A 27,292-nucleotide genomic window follows, 5' to 3' on the forward strand; every position below is an offset into this window, starting at 1 on the left:
GATCCTGAGGAGCAAGAAGAGCGAGCACCCTCCTTTGGAAATAAAATCTCCAAGGATCGGTACCCTGATGACATCGGGGAGCACTGGTCCAACTTGAAGAGTGCAATCCTCGATGCTTGTGTTAATACAATTGGTTTTCAAAAGCGTGTTCACCAAGATTGGTTAGACGAGAATGACTCGGAGATATGTTCTATAATAGAGGCAAAGAGGAAAGGTTTCCAGGCCTCTTGGTGTCAGAAAGAAAGAGGTTTTCAAGAGCTAAGGCAGAGTTGATGGTGGTGTAACAAGGCTGTAGAGCTTCAGCGCCTTGCAGATTCTGGCGCTACCTGTGCTTTCTTCAGTGCGACTAGAACTGTTTACAGTCCTACCAGCAGTGACCATACCCCTTTGCAATCCACAGACAAATGTGAGATCTGGACCGACAATGGTGCCATTAACTGTTGCTAGAGAGAGTATTTTTAGGGTTTGTTGAACCAGTACTCCACAGTGGAAGAGAAAGTGTTGGACCACATTCCACAACTGCCCATCAGAGAGGAGTTAGCAAACACCCCCAACCTCGAGGAGGTGCAGACAGTCATCTGTCAAATGAAGAACAACAAAGTCTCTGGACCTGATGGCATTCCCGCTGAAATATTTAAGTACAAAGGCCCTGCACTAACCCAACAGCTAAATGTTCTGACTGTCAAGATCTGGGAAAAGGAAGTAATCCCTGCAGACCTACAGTAGGGGATACCCTTATTGTTCACGACAGGGGACGAGACAGACCATCTATGAAAACTCCTGAGGAATGTTTCTGTTGTTGATCGCGGGAAAAATCCTTGCTATCTTTTACTGTACCAACCACCAAGACTGTACTGACCGAATCACAATGTGGCTTCAGACATGCACGGTCGATACGATATTTACAGCAAGACAGCTTCAGAAAAAAAGCCGAGGACAGAATCGGCCATTGTACGTGGCCTTCACAGATCTGTTAAAGGCCTTCAACATGGTGAATCAACCAGCAGTGTGGACTGTCCTATCTAAAATTGGATGCCCTATTAAATTCATCTGCATCCTTTGGTGACTACATGACAACATGAAGGCCACCGTACTAACAAACAATGGATCTGAAATCGAGCCTTTCAAAATAACCACCAGAGTCAAGCAAGGATGTGTGATTACACCGACACCGTTCTCAAAACAACAACACATACAGTCTCTGTCTTAACGATGTTTGCCTGGTCACTACGTGACAAGGACATCGGCTTCCTTCAGTTTTCTTGAAGAAAGTCTTCTTTTGTAAAACCTAACACATACAAGGGTGTTACCTCAGTTTGACATTATCAGTAAAGACACAGAAACCAACAATGGTGAATATCTGGACTGTTTTCCCTTTTTAAACGTCAGCTGGTATCTTTGTTTTCCCTCATGACTGCATTTGTTTCCTTTGGGGACTAAAAATCAGAAAGATATCATAAAGGGAATGACAAACACACAGAAAAAGAGCTTTGCGTCATCTGTGGGCTTTATCTGGGATATGATGTCCCTTTGGGAATTTCACCCTTCATGAAAGATATGAAGTGAAATCTCTTTCCAAGAACAGTCTCTTTCTTGGATACTGTTACTTTTTGGCTGTAGGAGGAAAAACCTTTAATTTTCTGAGTCAGTAAATATACCCAAAAGTGGGACCTCTTCAGTACTTAACGAGATTGACTTGTTTTGGGAAATTAAAAGAATGTGATGAAGGCAGAAAAGAGCACCGAATAATTTAACATCTACTGTGTATTCATCTCTCAAGGTCCTTGTAAAGATTTGGATTTCCAGTTTTCATAAGTTTTTAATCAGTTTCAAATGTAGAAAAGGGATTTGTTTTTCTGGAGTTTTTTATGAGCCTGCACTGAATTTTTTCTTAGGGCTTTAAATAAATAATAAGATTAAAATATTAAACAGCTAAATAGTAGTAACCATATTTTAGACTCAAGCGTGAGAACCGGGATCTCCCAGTTAAAGACCATCCTCTGTGAGACTATTCAATTATTTGGTGTGTTTTTTTTTTACTATCCATGTCTAGGTGGAGGAAGGCGGTCGTGTGCAGCTGTCTACGGATGACATCACAGTGTCAGATGTGGACACGCCCAAGAAGGACCTGCTGGTTTGGCTCATCAGTCCTCCTAAATATGGTTTCATTGAAAACACCAAGAGAGGTGAGAGCTGTCAGTGTGATAGCATGACGCTGCAGATATTCGGAGTGTGAATATTGTTGCAGGAAGCTGAATTGACTTTGGCTCATGATGTGACACACTGCATCTGTTACGCAGAATAATTTTCACATTTCTATTTGTGTCACATTCCTATGCACACAATGCTCGGTGAATTCCCTGCAGTGCCGATGCCATCTGTCTCAGTTTGATTGTGCTGTGGATTAGTTGGGACAATTGTTGAAGTTTCACAGTGTTGAGGCTCACCCAGCCGCCGCTGCTCTTTCTTCTGCTCCTGAGAGTTACTGTTTGGAAAAATGAAAAAGCTGACATGAGCTGAAGAGGAACCGATCCCCTCTGGGAAATTGTATCATTGCAAGAGCAGAATGGAAGTTGAAATGACATAAAATGAAAAGGATATAGACACAGAAAGAGGAAAAATTCAAAGTCAAATCAATGTTATGAAGCCAGTAGGGACCATATGTGTATCCAAGTGTAAAGTTATTAGCCAACATTAGCTAGCACAGACTGTATATCAAAGATGGGCATAGCTTAAGGCTTTGAAAAGTGAAGCTAATGCTTTTGACTGTTTCTGATGGCCATCAGGGGGCGACTGCTCTGGTTGCAACAAGAAGTGTGGTTATAAGGAAGTCTACGAGAGACGGCCCTCGGTTCCTTTAACCCTTTGATACCAAACATGTCACCTGCAACAGAACATACTTCAAATGTCCTGCCGTTTGTGGACTTCTGGCAACAGTTACCGTAATAACCCTATGTTGGGCATGAAGTGCAATTTCTCTGCTTTCAGAAACTGAATTTTTTCCGATAGGACAAACTGCAGCGTAATTACGGTAATTCAAAGTACGTCTCAGCGGTGAAACGCTCGTATTAACCAGCTGTTCACGTCAAGTAAGGGCAGGTAACAGGTGTATCAGCGGCGACTGCACAGTGTTAGAGGGTTAATCCACATAATCCACACAAGAGGGCACTGAACCAAAAACCTTGCAGTTGATTTGGTCACTTGCAGGTTGTACATTGTGCTCTTCCTGCTAGTAACCTCCCGCAGCCTCCAGCAACCACTTACCAACTGGTTGGGGAATACACATTTTTCCCTAGTGACCTGTGATTGGGGGTCCCCAGCTGGTCTCTAGGCCTGTATGTCAAGTGTATCACACATTGGTTTTTGTTTTGAAGCTTCAACATTAACATTTTGGACATATTTTGGCAGTAAGGATAGGTGTTAAATTGTCAGCTGATTCTACCAAGCTTGTTTAGAGAGTTGCGTCTATGGACTGTATGACACATAGATAGGTTGCTATATACAGTATCATTAACAGAGTGAATGAAAGACTGCGTCATTCAGGATATCGACTAAATATAAAACGTGGGTTTACTTATGAGTAAATGGACTATAGAGCGCTTTTCTACTCTGAGCACTCAAAGTGCTTATATAACACATTTACCCCATTCATACAAGCACTTCCACGAGTAACTAAGCTAAGTGCTTACTGTCTAACATTCACACACTCACACTCCGATGCTTGTGTCAGAGAGCAACTTGGGGTTCAGTATCTTGCCCAAGCATACTTCGGCATGCAGCCTGGAGCAGCCAGGAATCGAACCACCGACCTTCCGATCAGTAGGTGACCCGCTCTACCTCCTGAGCTACAGCCACCTATTTCCTGATGTGGGGCTCCCACAATGCAGAATAAATCACTGAGTGTACACTCCAAATCCAAGAAGAAACCTTTACACTTTAGAAGTTCAACTTGCTGCCAGTGTTAATTTCATTGACGAATTATTTTCATTGTAGTTTTCGTCAGTGACCCTTTTTTTCATGACAAAAACAAGACGATAACTAGATAAAACCTGCCTAAAAGGATAAAAAAATAAACAAAACTAATTGACACTTTCGTCAACGAGATGAAAATGCTTGGTGGGGACGACATCCAATCAGAACTGATTTAATTTTGTGACAGGGCGGGACAAGTTAGGAAAACATCCAATCAAATGCACAGTTGCACAAATTTTAGCTAAACCCAGGAAGGACACACTAGCCTGTGAGTCTTTCAGGCACAGCAGACCCACTCATCAATATTTTATTGTTATGCTCAATAAACAGGGTCAGGTAAATAAAGATGTTGTATGTTCAATATGTTTGTGTGTGTGTTGCTCTTTCAAGCATTAATAATATTCCATAACTTTTAATAAATGTTTAATTTCGTGTGTGTATAATGACTAATTCAAGGGAACTGAAGAAAAAGCATTTACATTTTAAACCATTTATATTTTAGTCGACCAACATAAAACTAGACTAAAACTCAAACTATTCAGATGACTAAATTATGACTAAAACTAAATCAAAAGTTGCTGTCAAAATTAACACTGCTTGCTGCAAAAATAAAACCTCATTAAAACCAGTAAGTCATATCATTTGTACCATTTTAACCGTTAAGGGCAGAAAATGTTCATACTGAGCTGCATATGTAGGTGTGCAGCCATGGTAATAATAATGGGGTCATTGGGCTCCTCCATTGTACATGCAGGAAAGTGTTGTCTGCAGACATAATGAAGGATAAATTTGTGGAGTCAGATATTTATAGTGTCTGCAGCTGTAGATAACCAGCTGGCACCAATCTTTCCCCTCCGTGTCCCCGCGGACCGTCCTTGATGGCAGCTGGAGTCGTTGGTATTCAGCAGCATCAGTCGGCGGCACGGGGTGATGGGTTTTCTGCTGTCACCGGGGCACAGGGGAGGCCAGTCAGTGTCACCGTCAATGTGCTGGCAACAAAACCAGCACACGCGGGGTTTTAATGTCGATATGCAGATGTGCCTACACACAAAAAGCATCGACTCGCATGCTGATGTTGAGGTTTTGCATTAATTTGTTTGTTCAAAACACACACATGAAAAAACAAAGCTCTCACACAATGGCAGCATTTATATGGAAAATGGCTTTTCCCCTAACAAAATACATAACAGTTGAATAATTGGCACAGAGGCAGAGATGCGTGCGGCAGTGCAGTGTAGACATTTTCCAGTTTGAAGTTAAATAATGACTTAAGTATAAAGCTCACATGTGCAGAATACAGCATCAGTTTGGCCCCTGAGGTCCTGGAAGGAAAACTCCCCGTGTGTTCATCTGCTGCTTTGTCTACTGCCTTTAATTGGTTGGGTTTTTGTCCTTGACTCCTGCTGCTCTCCTTTCCTCTTTTCTCTCACCACCAACCAGTCATGGTAGATGGCTGCCCCCCTCTGATCCTGGAGCTCTGGGACCTCTCTTCCTGTTTAAAGGAACCACCCTACTTAGCGATGTGGGAAGGCGATTGTTGGGTTTTCTCTGTAATATTGTCGTTAAATGATCAATGGACCAATTCTTATATAGCACTTTGTACAGCATGGCACATTCACCCATTCAGTTATACAAGCACTTTCTGTCCAACATTCACACACTGATGAACACATCGGGAGCAACTCGAGGTTCAGTATTCTGCCCAAGGATACTTTGGCATACAGACTGGAGCAGCCAGGGATCAAACCAACATCCTTCCAATTACTAGACGACCTGCTCTCCCTCCTTAGCCACAGCCACCCTCTTTACCTTGCAATATAAAGGAAGTTAAGGTCAGGATCTCGGTCATTTGGAAGGGGCTCAGAATACAGCCACTACTCCTCCACATCTAGGACACCTCCTGGGTGCCACCTAGGTGAGGTGTTTCGGCTGTGTCCTGCTGGGAGGAGGCCTCGGGGCAGACCGAGGACACACTGGAGAGATTACATCTCTCAGATGACTTGGGAATGCCTCAGTGTTTCCCCAGAGGAGCTGGAGGAGGTGGCTCAGGAGAGGGACTTCTGGGCTTCTCTGCTTAGACTGCAGCCCCCATGGCCAAGACCCAGATAAGCGTCAGAAAATGGATGGATGGACAGTTCTGACTATTCAGTCCATCATATGCATGATGGGGGAAAAAGGCAGTCACTGCAGCCTACATTCATTTACATATTACACACCTGAGGCTGAGCCCAGAAGTCAGTCAGTCCCCTCGACTGTCATGTTAAAATATCCAACATTTTTACAGTCGGAGACAAAAACCAGATTTAGCCTCTGTGGATGTTTCCACCTTCATAATGAGGTGAAGTTTTTAGATCTCATCCATTAGTGATAGTGCAAAGGTTTAAAGTCTGGGGCGCACCTGCTTACAGGTGAGCCCACGCCGGCAGCTGTTTTGAGCCTGAGCTGTGTTTGAGTGGCTGAACTGAACCTGAGCTGCTGGTGGTGTCGAAGCCCTCCGGAGCATTTTTAATACAATTATCTGTGTAATAATATGGCCTGCTCTGTGGCACAGCCATATCCTCCTACATGAGATAAAAAGCTTCAACTGTCGCCCACAACACACATTTGGTATTTTCGTCATATTTTCATCATCGAAACAAAGCGATGTCGTCAGGGATGGGCCATAATCCCAGACGTCGTTATGTGACCTGGCATAGAAGGGGAACTAGAAATGGATTATAATAATTAGAATTAAGCTCTCAGTAGTGTGGAATCAACCGTAATTATAATTTATTGTTTTTCATTATCATTATGAGACTGGGTGATCTGATTGGGAGCAGGTCCTCTTCCACACAGTCTGCCGTGTTTCTAAGAAAGGACAGCTCTGCAGAGGCCTTTGGGGTTTTTAGCTGCCGCCACACATTTTCCTGCACGCCTGTGAGGGAATTCCACGAGATGCCACTGCAGTCTGCACACTTCTCCTTCAAGGCTGAAAAAAATCCCAGAACAAAAGTTCTGGGATTCACATTCCAGCCTGCTCGCATCCTTGAAATCCGATATTCCTTTTCGCAGCTTTGTTGTGGCAGCAGTGGACAGACATGTGATCACAGCAGTGTTGCTGTGACTCTGAGCAGGTGCTGCAGGTGAGAGCAGAACAACAAAAACATAATGCTGGAAAACTCTCCGCTGGCTGCAGGTGATTTCCTGTTTTGATTACAATTCTGTGAGGGTTCCCGCTCAGAAAAGAGACTCCCGCTGCTCACCATAAAACAGGCAGATGATGTGGATGTGATGTGATTTATTATTGCGCCTGATTTACACACATCCACGCAAGTAAACGCACATACACACACAGGCCAGCTTTCCCCTCCAGAGCCCTGACTCAGCTCATGATGGAGTCATCCATCTTCTGTGACAAAGACGCTCACACCTTCTCTCAAACCTCAGAGGTTTCAAGGTGGATTTTGTGTATTCACAGCGACTCTCGTTCAGCCTCAGGGCAGCCGGGTCACACCATCACAGCCAAAGTGTGCTTTCTTAAAGAACAGCGAGGACCTGTAAAAATGTCTTTGTGGACCAGTTCTGGTAAAATGAAAGGGCTGATGGGAGGAAGAAGACAAATATTGCTGTCAGATGTTATAAGTGATGGCCTGCTAACTGGTCACCTGAGGGGTAGATGAGTTCTTTGAGTAAAATAAATGTTGCAGAGTAGAAATGGCTACGTCAGCGTGTGGGACTGTGTGTACTAATTTTTACAGCACAAGGAGGAATTTAAGAAAAAAATGAATTTGTCTAATACCGGAGATTAATTTATGAAGTTTGAATTTGAATGCTGAGCAGGATAGACACGTTTTCTAAGGGTCGTCTCTTCTCGTCCATCAGGCGGCTCAGTTGGAGGCTCACGTGTTGTCACCCCTGATGCTCCTTTCTCTGTGGAGGACCTCACGTCCGGCCATATCTCCTACGTCCAGGACAGTCAGCGTAAACCTCAAACCAAGCAGGACATCTTCAGCCTCTACATCAGCGACGGGCTCATCCAGACAGAAGCTTTCAGTGTGGAAATTGACATCCAGGTAAGGAAAACCCAAAGAGCTGCTACTAGAGCTTATAGAGTTATAGTGATTAAAGTTTAATTAAGAGATTTTGTTTCTCCTCTCTGACTTTTTCAAGGTCATTGTGTTAAATATACTGTGGCACCGTCATTCATTTGTATTTTATACACACTATATCGCCAAAAGTATCCACTCACTGAATCCAGGTGTATAAACCAGCACCTCGGCATGCAGACTGCTTCTACCAACATCAGTGAAAGAATGGGTCGCTCTCAGGAGCTCAGTGAATCCCAGCGTGGTACCGTGATAGGATGATACCTGTGCAACAAGTCCAGTCACTGCTAAATATTCCACAGTCAGCTGTTAGTGGGATTATAACAAAGTCAAAGTCAGAGTCAATCACTACAGACCTCCAACCTTCATGTGGCCTTCAGATCAGCTCAAGAACAGAGTGTAGAGAGCTTCATGGAATGGGTTTCCATGGCCAAGCAGCTGCTCACAGATGTGCTTCTGGAAGAATGGTCAGAAATTCCCATAAACACTCCTAAACCAGTGGAAAGACTTCCCGGAAGAGTTGAAGCTGTTATAGCTGCAAAGGGGGGGCCCACATCATATTAGACCGTCTGGATTAAGAATGGATGTCACTCAGGTTCATATGTGTGTGAAGGCAGACGAATGAATACTGTTGGCAGTGTGGAGTGGACTGTACACCACAGATGGGGAGTAACCACCGCGACAAACCCCACTGGCCCCATTTTAAAGCCTCAAGCATTATGACCAAATGTGACCATGTACGAAGGGAAGGGGGGGGCAGTCATCCGCTGGTGCTAGCAAGCTTGGTTAGCACAGTGGATCCATACACAGGAAACCATTTTATTTCTGAGGACAATTCATTGTTAAGCCACAGAGTTTACTGCTTAAATAACTAAACACTAACCATATGCTTACTGCTGCACCAGGAACTGAGAGGCTGAGTCGCTGATCATCAGCGAGTCTGAGCTGGTGTTTTGGCAGTTTGCTGGTCTGGAGCCCTCAGCTGTGTGTTAGGGAGGAAAAACATGCAGAGAAGCGGTTGTTGCTGTCATAAGGTCATAAGATCATTTCCAAACAATTTGAAAGTCCGTCATTCTACAGTGAGAAAAATTATTCACAAGTGAAAAACAAGACTGCTGCCAGTCTTCCCAGGAGTGGATGTCCCAGCAAATTCACCCTACGAGGTCAGACGCAGCAATGCTCTGACAAACTGCAAAAAACCCAAGAGCTCCATCTCAGGCCTCAGTTAGCAGGTTAAATGTTAAAGTTCCTGATGGTGCACTTAGAAAAAGACTGAACACGTGTGGCTTGTTTGGAAGCGTTGCAGGAGAAGGCCTTCTCTCTGAAAATAACAGCAGCACAGCTCAGGGTTGCACATCTGCATCTGGGCAAAACACAAAACCTCTGCAATAAGATCCTGCGAACAGGTGAGACTGAAGTGGAGATGCTTGGCCATAATGCCCAGCACCACGATTGGTGAAAGCCAGCACATACCAGCTGTCAGCAGGGTGGTGGAGGGGGAGGATTTGGGTTTGTTTTGCAGGACCTGGGCACTCTGCAGCCACTGAGTGGAACACGAACTCCTCTGTACACCAAAGTATTCTAGAGTCACCTGTGAGGCCACCTGTCTGACAGCTGAACTGACTCCTGCAACAGGACACTGATCCCAAACACACCTAAATAAGGTGGCTTTAGAGACATCATTCTGGAAGCAACGCATTTTCCACTCTTCAAATGATGTGATGCTTCAGTTTGGAAAGCCTCTTGCATTTCCCCTTGCAGCTCCATCAGTCCAAATAACTGAGCTTAATTAGTCTGAACTCAATAAGCCGCCTCATTGATGATGTCTGTTCTTCAAAAGAAGCTGATAAAGGTTGAAAAAGACCCAAAAGAGTTTTCAGCAGCTGAAGTTGGTGCACAGCTGTAAAAGTTTACACTGATTAAGTCGTGACTGTGCTGATGAAAAAGTGATGAAACAAGGTTTTAAGAGCTGCATGCTCTATTAGTAATTTAAAAATAAAAAAAAAACATCTTACTCAGCTGCTCTTTTTATTTTTTGCTGCTGTCCTTGAGCAGCAGCAGACTGCCTCTCAGGGAGAACTGCTCTGTCCTCAGGCTCATCCTGTTCTTCTCCCTCCATCATAAACAAACTGAGCATCCAAATCCGTCACTTAAGCTTGTGTTAGCTCTCGGGTTGAATTGATGAGGCTGTCAGCGAGCTGTGTGTGTATTTGCACACGGGACCTGTATATAATAAGTCTTTCACACTGTGTATTAATGTGGAGCTGGTAGTATGCAACCCCTGGAAGCATGACCCCCCAGCAAGAGACCTGAAAGGATCATACAGCCCCCTCCCTCAGGAGGAAATCCAAATAAAATGTTTGGGTCGATCATGGATGGTGTCAAAGCATCGGGACAGGAAGCAGAAACTGGACGACATCACCAATAAAAAACAGCAACAGGAGTCGATGAGTGATTCCATGATCTCCTCTACTTCATCAGGCCAATAATCTCCCATAATCAAAAAAACTGAGGTGAAATTGTTTGTCTCTGTGTTGTGAAGCTGGTGTTCTGTTGTTGAGGAAAATATGCAGTTATTCCAGAAATAGTCAAAGATGGGAGTGCATCTCCTAAAATTGTTCATGGGTTCTCTTTCAGCAGAGTAAAGAGGACAAAGAGCCGGTGGTGTCCGTCAGCAGCATCCACGTGGAGGAAAACTCCGGAGTCGTCATCACCAACTCGTCTCTTAGCGTCCACGATCAGGACACACCCGAGAATGAGATCCTCTTCACCATCATCAGAATTCCCAGCTACGGTGAGCACAGACAGACTGTAGAGGCTTTCCCTTTTTTTTTTGCCATATCTGGGCTGGGACTGAAAACAGCCTTCCAGAAACATCTTTACCCTCCATTCACTGATATATGAGGCAAGGAATGTTACAGACACATCCCAGTGCGACGCAGTCCTGAGATTAAGTACCTACAGTACCTTGAATCCACACCTTTCCAAAACAAGTGTACTCAGGAATGCACACACTGGGTTCTGAGCTAAACGTACGGCTCTGTAATGTTTGGGGCATTTCAGCCAGTCAAAATTAATATGATCCTGAATGCAGAAAAACACCATCAGAACAGCACCTTTGATTTCTGGAACCACTGCTTTAATGTTACTGAGAAGAAGGAAGGAAATGTGTCTTCAAAGGCTTCCAGCTGTTGTTCTTCTTAAAGCCACTTTGCTGATTAAGCAGTTTTTACAGCATCATAAATATTTTTCAAATATGAAAGCAACAGAGATGCTTCAAAAACAGATTTATATGTGAACACAAGCAGCAACCCTGCAGGTAAACTCTGGAAAAATATGCAGCGACGTGAAGTCAGTATATTAGAATATCACACATACATCACATAGTGCTTCTGCACACACACCACAAACTGATGCAGAGCCCAGCAGAGAGTTATGCTGAGAGGTAGCCGACATGTTGATAGTAAATTGTTCTGGACGTGATAGAGATGAACACACACACACACACACACACAGTCATAAACACATCACTCTTACTTCCGACACACGGTTTAAACCAAGACAAACACAGCGGCCGTCCGCTGCAGCGCCGCGTGCTGACTGCAGCCATTCCTCACATGACACAGCGACGCACACGCAAATCAACTGACCTCCACACACTTTGTTTTCCTGACGCCCTCTCACCGTCCCAAATTGAGTTTTCTCTCCCGCCTGCCTGCCACAGCTTGGTGGACTAAAAGAAATGGCTACACAAAAAACTGGATAAAAATGTATCACTTATTCACAGCAATACGTCATCGAACCCAATTTTAGCAAAGTTTAGAGACTCGGGAACACAGCAGGCTATAAAAGCTAATTTAAAGGTTCTCGTTTGTTCTTCACATGCTGTGGTTTGTAGTTCAACCCCACAGTGAGCAGAAACAGAGGCCAAAGATTGTCCATGAATTATGATGAAAATGTTTTTAGTTCAGTGCTTTTGGGTCATTCCATAAGCATCAGTGAACCCCTCAGACTCAGCTAACACATTTGGATTGATTTATTTTTATTTACAGGCCCTTGAAGCGTGTAGGCAGCAGTATCACGGGATGGGCATTGGTAGAGTGTTTCATCCAGTTTGTGAAAATTTGCTGGAGAAAACTTAAATAAGTATATTTAGGTTAAAATTGCAAAGGTCATATGACCTGAAGGGATAGGTGGGTGTTATATTTCTGAGACTAGGCTCATCCTGGTCCGAACTTCTCTCTAATTGGCTGATTTTATACATAAAGGCCCTGATTTTATGCAAAGCCAATGACACGATTCGGTTTCTGGCCTTGGTGGCACGAACTGCTAGTTCAGCAGACACGTATGGATTATATTCCTCCAAAAATGTCAGATTGGTATTAACTGGCTTCAGGCACCACCCCTCCAACAGACACCTGGTTTGGGACATTGCTCATAATAGACCCCCACCCCCCCAGTTAAAGCACCATAAAGCAGCTGGTGAAACCGAGCATGCCGCTGCCATAAAACCACCGGTGTGAACGGCTGATGGGACGGAGCAGCCGACAAGTGATTTAATACGGGGCGTTGACTCCCGGGCAGCTCGTCTTTTAACCGGCCACCTTTCCGCTAGCCTCCCATCACACACACACACACACACACACACACACACACATACGTGTTTTTCCTCAAACGTGGGGACTCTCTTTAGGCCCCTGACTAGGTGGTTACACGTGGGGACCCAACTTTCTAAACGATCTAGAGGCTTGGTTTTAGGTTAATTTTAGTCTTCTATTTTTTTGAACATGAAATATCATCTTTAATATAAAAAATAATCAAATTTAGAAAATTTTAATCTTTCAGGTTTTTGGCTCCACATGGGGACCTGCTCATTTGACTTATCCACCAGGTGGCACTGTTAAGTTTTAGGGACCACTGAGATATATGAGGATGTCAAATATAAGCAATAAATAAGTCAATAAACCACATTATATTTGATTCTTTTTTGTTAAAAATTATTTTTAAGTACTGGTAACCTGTTTACTGCCAACCATCAATACTGGACTCTCCTTTCTGGTTTTATGCAAACCATTTTATTGCACAGTTTATAATATTTCAATCTTGTGGCAAAAAAAATATACATAAAAGCCAACATGTAAAACAAATGAAAAAATAAAAATTTATGTATTCATCAATACGTATTCATAAACATGAACATGCAATATGTATACATACTTCTATTACAAAACCTGACTGCAGCTGTCCCAAAACTTCAAAACTTTCAATCTCCAAACAGAACTGGCGTGGTTATGGTACTAACAAATGGCCCGTTTCCATTCACTTTAATAAAAGGTCAACGCTTACCTTTTTGTGAAAGTCTCTCGTTTTAATGCATCTATGCGATTTTTCACATAGAACTTAACCGCTTGCCATGTCCTGTTCTCAAGGGCCACTGGTGAGGCTTCAATGCACTTCATACACTGGGCTTTCCCAGGAACCGTTCCAGAGTCAATACAGTCCATGAGCGTTTTCTCCACCGCCTGGATTTCTTCTTGGCTCCACTTCACTCTCTTCCTATGTGATGGCCCTGTAAAATGATTAGAGGGCGTAAGCATTCTTCAGTGAAAAAAAAGGTTTCAATCTTTGTGACAGGGCAAGTTATATGCTATTATGAAAACATTTCTTCACCACAGCAGCAGCACACTGCAGTAAAAGTATTATTGGGGGTGGGTGTATTACTTGTTGAAGCTGACAACTGGTAATAAATCAAGACACAAGTTTCACCAGCACTTATAAAAGCATCAGCAGGTACAGGAGAGAAATAATTGTTCAAAGTACATCACAAGAATAAATGATTAAGGTCAGGGGCATGTTAAAAAAAACAAAATTGCTTAATATATCAGACATTTCCAAAGGATTTCACCAAAAGAAAGGTTTTGAGTGATTTGATGGTGGCTAGAGACTCTGTGGACTTGAGTTAAGAGAGCATCAACATAAGTGGGGCACTCTAATGGATGAAGCCCAAATTTCCCTTTTTCACAGAGTCCAGCCTGGGAAAACTCAGCAGGGCCTGCGCAGTTTTAACACTACAGTGGAAAAAAAGTGGTGTTGAAAATGTTATTGGTGCAGTTAAACAAAAAGATTAAGCTAATCATCCAAACTACCTTGGATGATGCTAGTTAGTTTGCTGTTCCAAGACAGTTCAAGGCGAAATTAGTGGGGAAGAAGGGGAGAAGAAATAAAACCAAACTATTGCTTGAGGGTATGCAGTCAAATGAAAAAAAAAGCTATTCTAAAGTTTTATGTGTAGAGACATCATCTGGTCTTCACCAGGCTGCAAAACGAAGAAACCTCAGATTAACACCACACAGAAAGTGTTGTGAACTGTTAATAAATTTCCCATTGGTTTAGTTCAATAACAGATGGAGGAAATATTGGAAATAGGTTTACACCTGTTAATGTGAAGTATTCATTGAACAGTGACAGTAAATGCTTGTAAAAAATAAGTAAAAGTTTACGTGTTTTCAAGCCTGGCTTACAGGAGGAAAATTCAGTTATCAAGACATTGGACCCAATGGGTATTATTCTTTTTATGATAACAATTAGAAGTCAAGTAAATTCTTTGGTTTGAAAGATGTCTGTCTGGCAACATTTTTAACGCTTCTGCCCATTTATAATCTCCAAGTTTGAAGACAAACTACCTTTAGTTGTGTTGGAGTTGCCAGAGACTTCCATGGCCACCGGTACCTTGTCATTTGATCTCTCTATGAAACAAAACAAAACTCAGAATATATGCAACTTTGAGAAAATCATCAGGTACAGAATAAATTGAAAAACTTAGAAGCCAAAAAGAACATGCATGAAGAAGAGTAAGGATACAGGACAGTGGCCTCTAAAGGTCCAATATTTATCAGAAATCTGCAATCTCATTTTCTTTCCACTTAGAAATATTCTTACCTTTGGCTGAAGGCAGATCTTTGTTTTGTCCACCTTCAGTGGTGCATCTCCTGGTCACCCCAAATTGATCTAAATAAAGCAGGTCTATTAAGTACATGAGTATTAAACAGTAAGCAGTCAGTGTGTTTGCTTTATACAAGCATCTTAAATGACTAGTTTAACAGCTGACCTTCTTAGGAATTCTTAAGAGCACTAAATCAGAAGCTGCTGACATTGTAATCTAATTTTCACCATCAACATTTAGTTTTGCGCTGTTAGCAACAGTTTTTAAAACAGTCTTCCTTTTATGGATGAAACTGTCAATCATTAGACAGGTTTCCATGATCCCTGGATTTGCGTAAAACCAAATATCAAAAAAAGAAATCCTGTAATGGAAACTGCACAAATTTTTTTTTTCAAAACACTCCTCAATATCGAATTAACCTTTTTATGCTTCCAGGAGGTGGGTTTTCAGGCGATTTGAAAAATGTTAAAAGTGTTATGGAAACACTTTTTTCACATGTCCACATCTCTGGCAGACCTGGATGTGACATAGTCAATCTAAAGTCATCAAAATCTAGTTTCCAACTGTTTTTGGCCTAATTAATACGATGTAGTTGTCCTGTAACACGACCTAATCATTAGTCCATTTTCTTCAATGTTAAGATTTTGTTTTTCATTGTTTTGAAGAGAAGTCTCGCAGGACAAGATACAGAGAGTTACAAGAATTACACACACACTCGAAAAACAGCGATCAGTGGAAACACTGACCCCCTGCAGCACTGTCTTTATCGAACTTTCAGAGATAGAGGGACAAACAGAGACTACAGCGCGTTGTGCACTCTGCTGAGAAGGTGATTGGCTGTAACCTCCCATCTCTCCAGGACCTGTACACCTCCAGGACACTGGGGCGTGCAGGTCGGATCACAGCCGACCACTCTCACCCTGGGCACAGACTTTTTGACCCTCTCCCCTCAGGCAGGAGGCTACGGTCCATACGGACCAGAACCTCCCGCCATAAGAACAGTTTCTTCCCCTCTGCTGTTGGACTCATGAACAATAACCCTAAGACTGTTACCACCACCCTCCACAAACGCTGATGACCCTATGTCTATGCACCTGTCTGACTGCACTGATGTACATATTAGTGGAATATAGTCTACATTCTTTTATCTTTTAATTAGTCTCTGCACTGTATATTTTGTAATTTTGTAATATTGTGCTATAGTTATAGCTCTAATATCTCTGTATATTTGCAATTTGTATACTTGTATATTGTCTTATAGTTTTTATACTTATTTGTTTTTTTTTTCTGTAAGCACGAAGTACCGCAGCAATTTCCTAATGCTGTGAACCTGTTCACCCATATGGCAATAAAAACCTTCTGATTCTGATTCTGATTCTGATATGATTTCTTTTGTGCAAAAGTGTCATGAAAATACAGTTATCGTTAATTGACAATTTCATCCATACCTGGTGATCTGGAAGATGAAGTTGCAGGATCCCTCTCAGCTGAGTCAACCTCCTCTTCAGTGTCTGATCCACTGTCCACAGACATTTTCTCTGAAAAACAAAGTAACATCATCCATCATATTAAACTATTAGATGTCTAAAGCCACTTTAAGCAAAACTAAAAAGGCCAAAAGAAGGAGTAATGATAGAGCTAGTACTAAGCAACTAATAATGAAATATATATATGCTGCCATCAAAAAGTTAGCGCTATTCCTTGTTTTATTACCATTCAAGTGAGCAATTTGCAATGGGAAATTATGTGGTAAATTGACCAAAGGTTAAAACAAACAAAACAATAACAAAAAACTTACCAAAGACTACAAGAATTAGACTATATAATATGTAAAAGTGCCCACTGGCCTACTTGTTCCTACAGGTGTCAATTTCTCACATGCAATTCATTTATAAAAAGTATTGTTATAATTCACCAAATTCAAAAAAAAAAAAAAAAATTTCAAAGAGGAAAAAAAAAAAAACATCATTAAAATAAAAATCTGCCATGCCAGGAGGTCAACTTAAATCTTCACTAATAAATCACACCAATTTACCTTGTGGATCAATGCTGATCTCATCCAGATTTCTTCCTTTGAAGTTGGAGAGCTGTCCTCTTTCCAGCGCCAGCAACACTTTACTGATTTTTGCAAGCTGTAATGTACCTTCAGGCAATCTGTAGAACTGACGATGGACTCTAATGTCATGGCCTAGGAAGTCAGCCAGGTCATCCATTTCATTGTCCTTTAGGTTAAGAACCTTTGACATGGTGGCCATATGCTTCCTGAGTTTGGTTGAGGACAATGCTTCTGGGTGTTTTGCTCCACAGCTTTGAGCTATCTCACGAATAATATCAGATCCTCTGAAGTGATTGAGAGTCTGGTCTGCCAAACATGTACGGATTTTCATCCAACACATCACAATGATGACGATTTTGTACAAGCAACTCCATCGATGAAGCCATATCAGGAGTGAGGAGAATGGGAACCTTTCGGCCGCGTTTGCCTTTTATCTCAATTCGCTGGAAGTGCTTACACAGCTTCTTCTCAAGTTCTGACAAAGCAAGCTCCACATCTGGATGGGTGACAGAAGTATCTCTCAAGGTAAAAGCATTCTGAGGCATCTTGGATACTTCTCCCTCTCTTCTCCGGTTGAATATTATCACCTCACACAGTGTGATCTTGGCAAGTTCAGCCCAGTTCTTCTTTACTGCTTCTTCCTTCAGGTTTCTCTGGCACTCAATCCTTTTTGTGTCAAGATACTGATGCATTTTTCTGACATCATCAGCAAAGGGAATAAGCTGAGGAGCATTCCATTTAGCCTCATTCAAAGTCCTAAGGGCATGGGAAGAGACACACTCGCTCCATCTGGTCTCACAGATCTGTTTGAAAACTCGCACATTCTGAATGGTATTCTCATCGCCTGAGATCATAGCCTCACATTCAAGAATACTGGCCACTTTGTTGAGGTTGTGACCCAACTTGAGTGCTAAAGATGGTGTTTTGAAGACTTTTGTTCTCTCGTCCAAGCCAGCCACCTTCTGAACGGCATCTATGACGTGAGGGAAGTTAGCTGGCGCAAAGAAATCTGACAGCATCTCCAACTTGCCATCTTTCTGTCCTTGCAGAACAACTCGTGCGGTCTCACGCATCTTCTGTCGGATGTATTCGTGTCTTGTAACATCTTGGCCATGTTTATTGAACAAATGTTCTCCTAATTTCAAGATGCACTTCTCACTGCGGACAACCTTTGTTATGTCATCATGGTGCATGTTAAGTACTAGTTTCCAAAATTGTGCATTGACACTGTCGGGTACTGGCTCTGCATATTTACAAAGGGCTTGGACTCGAGATGTTCCTGGCTTAAGTCCTTTGACTTTTTGACTGAGGTTACACCTCCGCATATGACTCCACAAGGATTTCCGCTTGAAGTAACCCTCACAGTAGATGCAATGCAAGTAATCAGCAGCTTTTGCAGGTTTGGTGGATTGTTGACGGGGTATGACCATTCCTTTTCCCTCTTTAATCACTTTATTATTATGGGCACGGTTTCCTTTGTTTCTCAATAAAGAGAACTGCAGCCATCGCTCTTTAGAGCCTTTGGGGCATTTCAGTGCATTTGCCACTTCTGGTTTATCACTGTGTTTTGCTTCTAGATGGCGTGACATTTTGCTATAAGGTTTATTACAAAATACACAATAATACCTTTTATTGTAAACCCTACTGCCATCTTCCTTCTTCTTCAGGGTCATGACTGTCACATCAGGTGAAGAAGATTCTCCATGGTCATTCATATCAGCTGAAGAAGATTCTCCAGGGTCATTCACATCAGCTGAAGAAGATTCTCCAGGGTCTTTTGCAGCCAAGGAACAAGAAGTGGTCACACGCCTTCTCTTAAGTGGTTGGACTTCCAGAGAAGAAGCTGAAGTTGTTTTCTGGGCTCTTTTCTTCCTCCCCTTAAGCTGTTTAACATCTACTGAACTGTCACTGTCAGATTCAGGAACATACTCTTCCTCACTGATCTCAGAACTTGATGGAGCCTCTTCTGTGTATCCAAGCATTTGTTCGTGTAACTAAAAGGATTAAAAAAAAAAAAAAAAAGAATACTTTAAGATACTCTCTCAAATATAAAACCAAATCATAAGAAACTAAAAATTTACAACTAGTATTTAAAGAAAGTTGAATAAAAAGAAAAACTCCCAATACTGGTATGATTTTTTTATTTTTCGGTGCTTGGAGCTCAAATGTTTTTTCAACTTTTTTAAGCATCCCCTGAACTTTGTTTTCAACCATCCATAAAATCATAAAGAGACTAGCTAAACTGGAAGTTGCTGAATGTTTTACAGCAATATGTCCTATAAAGAAGCTTAGATTTTAAATGCTACAGTTTTCCCTCCATTAAAACTTTTTTTTGTGTGTGTGTGTAAAATTAACTTGATTTTGTATCTCTAAATCTGTGACTAGGAAAGCTCTTTGGGAGTAAATGTCTTACGCTAAAAACAAGCTTAGGTTATTCTTATGGTACAAATAATTTTAATTTCTTTGGAAAGAGAGTCAAAAATAGAGGACATATTAAAAAAATAATGGGTTCCTTTGATTTATTAATTTTCTTCACTTTTTTAAAAAAATTGTCTTTTTTTTTTCAGGCAAATGCATCACAATCCATATTTAGAGAAATGAAATTAACTTACTAATCATAATCAAATCATGAGTAAAGATTCCCACCAACAAACAAGGTTACCCCAAAAAGTGACAGATTTACCAGCACATGGCCACTAACTGAGTTAGACAATTTGTTTTTAAATAGTGTAATAAAACAATACAATAATCCAGGAAAAATAGAATTTCTAACCCAAGTGAGTTTTAATATTAGGGTAAAATAGTGATACCAGTTAAAATAACAAACCAAGTACCTCCTAGGTTAGACTATGATGCTTGTAGATAAACTTACAATCACACTGTTGGTTCTGGCGAGCTCAGGCACACTCATGTCCTGGATTACTGCAGCTGGTGTTGGACCAAGGATGATGGTATCGTCACTCTCACTGGATGACTGTTGTGATTGCTAAAAATTGAGAAGTTTAACACTTAAATTAGTCCACCCCAAAATGAAATGCAATGCTTCAATACAGAGCTAACTTTAACTGTATCAAGGTATTTAAAAATTCCAAAGATGTCAGTTCTCAACAGCACCAAAAATGCAAAGGGTCCTTCAGATTAAACTTGAGTTTCTGAATCTTATGGTGTACAATATCACAATGCACAGTACTTTTTTACAAAGTGGAGAAATAAAGCAATGCCTCCAGAAGGGGGGCAGCAGGGCCACAGTTCACCTATCACCCACACAGGAGGTAGGCACTGACCACTGCCAAATACTTCTGGATTTTGGTATTCATTGCCGACTAATCCTACCCACCAAGTTTAGGTTAAAAGACACTGAAACTATGTAAATTGATTTTATAGTTTAATTTGACAGGCCATGAAAATTTCATAGACTGGCAGATAATAAATCCTTCAGAGTGTTTTGAGTTTAGTCCTGATTAGTCCATGTTTGTATTGTAATGGACGCTATATAAATAAAATTAATTGAATGACAAAGGTGGGTCCCCCTCAAAGAAAGCTCCTGTGCACGTTCTCAAATTTCATGTTGCAGAGATTCATCTGCAACGTGATTTTGCTCAGCTGCCACCACCACATGCATTTCTTCTGATAACCACAGTGTCTGCATCATGATGTTGGCCATTTGAAGTCTTGTAATGGATAACTGAATGCAATTTTTGTTTAATGAAAGTTTTAAAGTTGAAAAGACTGTTTTATCAAACATTAATTATGGCTGTTTAAATTTGAGTTGATTTCATAATTATAGCAGGTACTAAGAAATTTGCAACTCCATTTTACAAAATATTTTTACAAAACTAAGTCAAAACAGCTCAAGCCATACATACTCTGGTACATTTACTGATGACACACCCATAACAGTTCTCATCTCTGGGATGTAAATCAGAAAAACGGTGAAGCAAAACTAACCATTAAACCCTTCTCATGTAGACAAGACGTCCTCTCCTTCTCTTCATTTGCCATCTTTACACAGGCTGCCTTGTAATGAGCCTCACATTTATCATGATGGGCTTTGAGTTTCTTGAGGTGACAAGTGTGACGTGTTTGATCCTATAAAACAGAAAACAAGCATTTGTAAATGTCCACATTTGTGAGGTGAAACAGACCGGAAACACAGTAAAAGACATCGGATGGAACTGAAACCTGACCACAATGATGCATCCAGATGAAACTTTAAGTCAAGGATCAGCAACTCTTGTCCTGCAGCAGCACACCTGATTCAAATCAAATGGTTCTCCACTAGCTTGTTATCACACATTTGTTAAAGATCAATTTTGGTCAAGTGCAGTGGAGCAGGCAAACATCTAAAACAAGCAGGAAACCAGCCTTCGGAGACCTGAGCTGCAGATCCCTGTTTTAGGCATTTATCTACTTGACAGTTTGAACACAGATAGTGATCTCATGTGTCTCAAACTTCTTGTGATCAATTTTTAAAAAAGCCAAAAAAAGTGAAGCAGTGTGGCTTTAAAAAAAATTCACATTATTTTCAAAATCAGAGACGTCTTAACGGGCCTGATTTCAGTGGTCATCTATGATTCAGACATAACATCTGCTTTACACCTGAAATGTCAGCTTGGTTGGAGGCATATTTTCAAGATATAGCTTACTCCCAAACTCAATACCACAAGCTTATATCACAAGTCAGGGACTTTAGACATCACCTTTTACTCCAGTTTATCTTTTTTAGGCATTTCTCTACATAACAATATAGGCAACCTCTCTACAGTGAAAATAGATATCACCACTGTAGGATTTGAAAAGTATTATTGAAAATACTGATGAATACTTTGGTCAAGTTCAGTGGTTAAGACTAGAAAGCAACCTTTCCAAACTTAAATTTAGAATAAGATTTAAATCAACTTTGCAGTATGTAGAGTACAAGTGAGCTAGAATTAAACTGAAATAGTGTCACATCATTTGGACCTCTTCATAGGCACACTTACCTTTTGCCTCTGTTCAGGATCAAGCTCATTTGTCTCATCAGTGGCTGAAATTTAAAAAAAAAAAAAGAGAAAAAAGTTAATTGATTTAATAACTGGTCACCTTGAAGCCATTCAGAGGTTGTGCATCTAGATTTGTTCTTCTCAAAATAGTTCTGGGCCTTATCCCTAGGTCACGAATGCTAAATTTGGGATTAGAAATTAATACCCTCCCTTAAGGATTCAATAATTCAGGTAATGCTTTAAGATTTCTCACTTTATCCATTTAATATTAAAGGTTGGCAACTATGAAGGACTGAAACTGACAATATAAAATAAAAGCAGAAATATATATATTTTGTTTTGCCTTTTCCTTATTCAAGCATTTGTGCGTTTTACATTTCCTTGTCTCTTCTTTTTACTTTGCCATCTGCATTTCTGCCTCATTATGCAAAGGAGGAGGGCTGCCTTCTTGGTCCAACTCCTCTACTATTGGTTAATAAACGGGAAGGAGCAGGATCCATGTACAGATCAAATGTGTATCCCTAGTTTTTGGCCGTTTCAGGACAATGCCTTATTTGAGAGGAACTGAAGTCCTAGCACTATACTTAGGTTGCCTAACTGAAGTCAAGGGCGCAGGCATGCACAATCGATCTGCACATGGATCCTGCTCCTTCCTGTTTATTGACCAATAGTAGAGGAGCTGGACCAAGAAGGCACCCCTCCTCATTTGCATAATGAGTCAGAAATGCATAAGGTCAAGTAAAAAGAGGAGACAAGGAAAGGTAAAAAGTACAACTCATATAAAGAAAAAAAACATACATTTCTGCTTTTATTTTTAAATATGTCAGTTTCAGTCCTCCATAGACAACAACTAGACTAAGCCTAATTAAATAAAATTTGCAAAGCCATGACAAATCAACAATGGAAGCATGCAAAAAGTAAAGCAGTTGAGCTGGGTCCTAACAAAACATTATTCCCCCGTCAGAGATGACATCACTAATCTTTATTTCCTCTGATATTCATAAACAATTGGCATTTGAAATAAAACTGTTGAAGGACAGATGTGCTGAGTCTTTTCTGGTTTGACAAGAAAAACTTGAGAACTCTTAAACATTAACTGATATTAGTGGTACCTTCTTCTAGGCAACTAAAACCATGTGAATAAAAATTATAATTTTATTAGACTTCTTGTTACACCTCCCTTCTCTCACCTGTCCAATTATAAGTCACATTATATTAATTTAGCATAAACGTTTATGCAAAACAACTTACAAGTGAGAAACATATTGTGGGCTAATGTATCTTTCCCTAGGATAATTCACCTTTTGAACTGGGACAGCTGGGTGTAGACTCGTCAAACCTCTCCCACGCTACCGGCACTTCCATCATATGATCTAAAACTCTGGTTGGCATTCTTTGAAGAAAAAAAAAGTGTAATGATTAGAAGTCAGTGTCAAAGCCCTGAAATTCATTTTTCTAAAACAGGTGCCCCTGCCCCCAAGTTATAATGCTGAAGTTAGTTCCCAATTCACAGCTCCTGATTCACAATAACCCCCCAAAAGACAAAAAACAAAAAAAAACTTAACCTTTATCATTCTACAAATAATGTAGGGTCTGGTGTAATGTGGTCTGCAGGCCCCACCCCAGCATAATCAACCTTTATGCACAATGAGTCATCCATTAACTTCAGCCTCATGTTTTAGCATGCCATGTCTATCATCTCTCCATTCAGAATACATGCAAAAATTTATAACCCTTTTCAATAACACAAGTGGGCTGACTGAAATAACTTGTATATTTCATGATTTCTATTCTATTAGCTTTGCAGCTGTCAAACCTTTTTTTATTTTACATTCAAGCCCTTTTTGAGAGCAGTCATATTTAACTAATTTAACCTTTTTTAGGTTAATTGTCACTTTCATTTCTATTTATTTGCTGGACCTCATTAAATGGAAAGTAAAACATGCATGCGTCTCAATAGCTGTAGCTCAGGTAATTTCAGCTAGCCATCCTAGCGAAACTCGATTGAAATATAGCTTTTATGGATCAATACGTATAAACAACATTTAAAAGTATATCTAACTGGTACTATGACATATAGATAATAAATAGGAGCTTGTTAAAATAAGAAGAACCTTACCATTTTCTTCAGTGTGGCACAGCTAGAATGCTCCTCATTCCTCAGACATTAGCATGAAGGTCTGAATGCCGTCGTTGGTGCAGGTGTGAGGCAGTGATAAAGGAGCGCTTGATTTAGGCTCCGGCACAAACCGGAGTTCCTGCTTGGATACAAAAAGCAGCTAGCTGAGGCTGACGGCTCAGCCCTGTGTAAACAACTAATGACACTTTAACTCAGCCTTCACAACGTTACCACGCATCAATTAAGTAATAAAACTATGAAATTAATTAATAAAATTCGATAATCTCCCACAGTAATGCTTCAGGAGACAAAGTTATTCGTTATAATGGACATTTTGTAGGTTTCGCACCAGTCAAATCTGCAAGATTTGAGAGTTTCAGCAAGCCATGGAGGGAGTGTTGAGGGGGGATGGGCGTGGGTGCGGTGGGGACGTCAAATCTCAGGATGCGTGTGAGATGGCAGCCATTACAGAGACTGGGTGGAGGGGCTACAGAGAGTGGGGGCTCCACTGAATTATAAAGGGGGGTTCTGAGGTTTTATAAGGGGGTACAAAACATTTTTTACACCTCCTATCTCTCACCTGGCCAGTTATGACTCACATTACATTTATTTAGCATAAACGTTTATGCAAAACAATTTACAAGTGAGAAACGTTGTGGGCTAATGTAGCTTTCCCTGGGATAATTCACCTTTTAAACTAGTACAGCTAGGTTAACTCAGCCTTCACAACTTTAACACAGATCAATTAAATAATAAAACTATAAAATGAATTAATAATATTCTGTAATCTCGCACAGTAATGCCTCAGGAGACAAAGTTATTCATTGTAATGGAGATTTTGTAGGTTTCACACCAGTCAAATCTGCAAGGTTTGAGAGTTTCAGCAAGCCATGGAGGGAGTGTTGAGGGGGGATGGGCGTGGGTGCAGTGGGGACGTCAAATCTCAGGATGTGTGTGAGATGGCAGCCATTACAGAGACTGGGTGGAGGGGCTACAGAGAGTGGGAGCTCTACTGAATTACAAAGGGGGGTCCTGAGGTTTTATAAGGGGCCCAAAAAAATCTTGATGCAAAATAAAACAGGAAGTGACCAACATAACATGCAGACCTTGACACTGAAAACATTACACAAAGAAAGAGGAAGGGCACTAAATACAGAAGGGCCACACACAGACAATACACACAGGTTCTGGTTCTGGGGATGCAGAGTAGACCAGAACCAAAAGACCTGAGTGGTCTTGAAGGTTGATACAATAACAGGTCTGTAATGTATTTTGGTGCTAAGCCATTCAGTGATTTATAGACTAAGAAGTATTTTAAAGTCTATTATCTGAGCTACAGGTAGCCAGTGGCAGGACTTTAGAACTGGGGTGATGTGCTCCATCTTCCTGGTCTTAGTGAGAATATGAGCAGCAGCATTTTGGATCAGCTGCAGCTGTATCTGTAATGGTCCAGGGCCCTTTTAACCCTGTGTGTTATTGTTTTATTTTTTCTGTTCTGGGTTTCTTTTGGTTGTCGGGTTTAGTTGTTGCATCACCTGTGATCCCACCTGTTTCCATTCCCTCGTTATCCCTCTGTGTATATATTGTCTGTGTTCTCACTCGTTCCTTGTTGCATCCTCATCTCTGGTCAGTGTTGTCATCCCTGCCCTGCTGTGTGCTTCGTGATTCATGCCATGTTATGTTCATAGCTATGTTGAAGTTTAGTATTGTGTACTGCTGGCACCCGACTAGCCCCACTTTGGTTCAACGTTATAAAGTTTAAGCTTAAGTATAAGCTCTGCCTCTGAGTCCTGCTTTGGGGTCTTCTGCTTTGCCTGCACCAGCAGAACGTGACAGTAGCACTGTGACGAAGACGTTTTTCATTATTTGTTTTTTATTCATTTGTATGGTTTGGGTATTAAATGTTGGAACACATTTACACTTTATTAGCACTCAGCACTTTTTGACAGACTCAAAATGAGGGCTCCTAAATATTTATTGATTCTTTATTGAGTATTTTACTTAGTATGGTTCTGTCTTCCAGGCACTTGAGCAGCTACTTGGTGTGTGGCAGACAGATGCTGTAAAATAAACTAGTGTTAGCCACAAATGTAATTGACATGTGGTTAAGAAAAGTTTGGGTATTTACAGTTGTGTTCAAAATAGCAGTCCAACATGAGTAACTAGATCAGTCATTTTACTACATGGCAAACAATTTACCAGTAAGTGTAGTAGAGTCATAGAAAACCAATAGACCCAACATTCATGATATGCATGCTCCTGAGTCTGTAATTGAATAATTAATTGAAAAAGGTGTGTTCAAAATAGCAGTGTAGAGTCCAATCGGTGGTCATTCATACTGTGAAAAAACAGGTGTCAATCAGGTGGCCCTTATTTAAGGATGAAGCCAATACATGTTGTACATGCATTTCTCACTGAAAACCTGAGAAAAATGGGCCGTTCCAGACACTGTTCAAAAGTAAAGCGTTCTTTAAAATGTTGACTGAAAAGGAGAAAACAAAGTGCAGAAAACGATAGGCTGCTCAGCTAAAATGATCTCCTGTGCTCTAAACTGGAAAGCAAAGCCAGAGAGAAATGGATGAAAATGGAAGACTACCAATTCATTGGCTCGAATAGCCAGGATGGCAAAGACTCAGCCAATGATCAGCTCCAGGGTGATCAGAGACAGTCTGATGTTACCTGTGAGTACTCTGACAATTAGAAGACACCTGTGTGAAGCTAATCTGTCACCTAGAGGCCCCCATAAAGTCCCACTGTGTAAAAAAAATAAATAAATAAAAGGCATATGCTAAGAGGTTACAGTTTGCCAAAGAACACATTGACTGACCTGTAGAGAAATGTAGAAACATTTTGTGGACTGATGAAATTAAGATTCTTTTTTTGGTCCAAGGGCCCCTTACAGTTTATCAGATGAACCACAAGCACCGAATTCAAGCCACAGTATGCTCTGAAGACAGTGAAGCATGGTGGCGCAAGCATCATGATATTCAAATGTTTCTCTTACTATGGTGTTGGGCCAATTTATTGCATACCAGGGATCATGGATCAGTTTGCATATATCAAAATCCTTGAAGAGGTCATGCTGCCTTACGCTGAAGAGGAAATGCCCTTGAAATGGGTGTTTCAACAAGACAA

General features: G+C 41.0%; 2 protein-coding genes across 2 annotated transcripts in view; one reads left to right on the plus strand and one right to left on the minus strand.

Moving 5' to 3' along the window:
- fras1 (Fraser extracellular matrix complex subunit 1) overlaps positions 1 to 27,292 on the plus strand; it is a 226,705-nt gene that overhangs the window by 154,899 nt on the left and 44,514 nt on the right. The window contains exons 39-41 of the mRNA XM_030723395.1: positions 2,054 to 2,186; positions 7,834 to 8,024; positions 10,698 to 10,851. Coding sequence (XP_030579255.1) covers positions 2,054 to 2,186; positions 7,834 to 8,024; positions 10,698 to 10,851 — 478 coding nt within the window. The remainder of the gene's footprint in view (positions 1 to 2,053; positions 2,187 to 7,833; positions 8,025 to 10,697; positions 10,852 to 27,292) is intronic.
- LOC115775929 (uncharacterized) lies at positions 12,689 to 18,005 on the minus strand. The gene is made up of 5 exons (XM_030723457.1): positions 17,036 to 18,005; positions 16,449 to 16,538; positions 14,997 to 15,065; positions 14,741 to 14,803; positions 12,689 to 13,626 (listed from the first exon to the last, which is right to left on the minus strand). Exons 1-5 carry the CDS (start codon positions 17,394 to 17,396, stop codon positions 13,400 to 13,402), a joined length of 810 nt encoding a protein of 269 aa, XP_030579317.1. The 5' UTR covers positions 17,397 to 18,005; the 3' UTR covers positions 12,689 to 13,399.

Source organism: Archocentrus centrarchus, unplaced genomic scaffold, assembly GCF_007364275.1.
Source record: "Archocentrus centrarchus isolate MPI-CPG fArcCen1 unplaced genomic scaffold, fArcCen1 scaffold_26_ctg1, whole genome shotgun sequence".
Lineage (NCBI taxonomy): Eukaryota > Metazoa > Chordata > Actinopteri > Cichliformes > Cichlidae > Archocentrus > Archocentrus centrarchus.

Excerpts from the sequence above, each read along its gene's own strand:
- LOC115775929 (XM_030723457.1), bottom strand. The coding sequence starts at position 17,396 with ATGTGTTGGATGAAAATCCGTACATGTTTGGCAGACCAGACTCTCAAT. Across the intron at positions 15,066-16,448 it reads TTCATCTTCCAGATCACCAG|ATCAATTTGGGGTGACCAGG; the intron begins GTATGGATGAAA and ends TGCTTTATTTAG. Across the intron at positions 13,627-14,740 it reads CAACTCCAACACAACTAAAG|GGCCATCACATAGGAAGAGA; the intron begins GTAGTTTGTCTT and ends ATCATTTTACAG.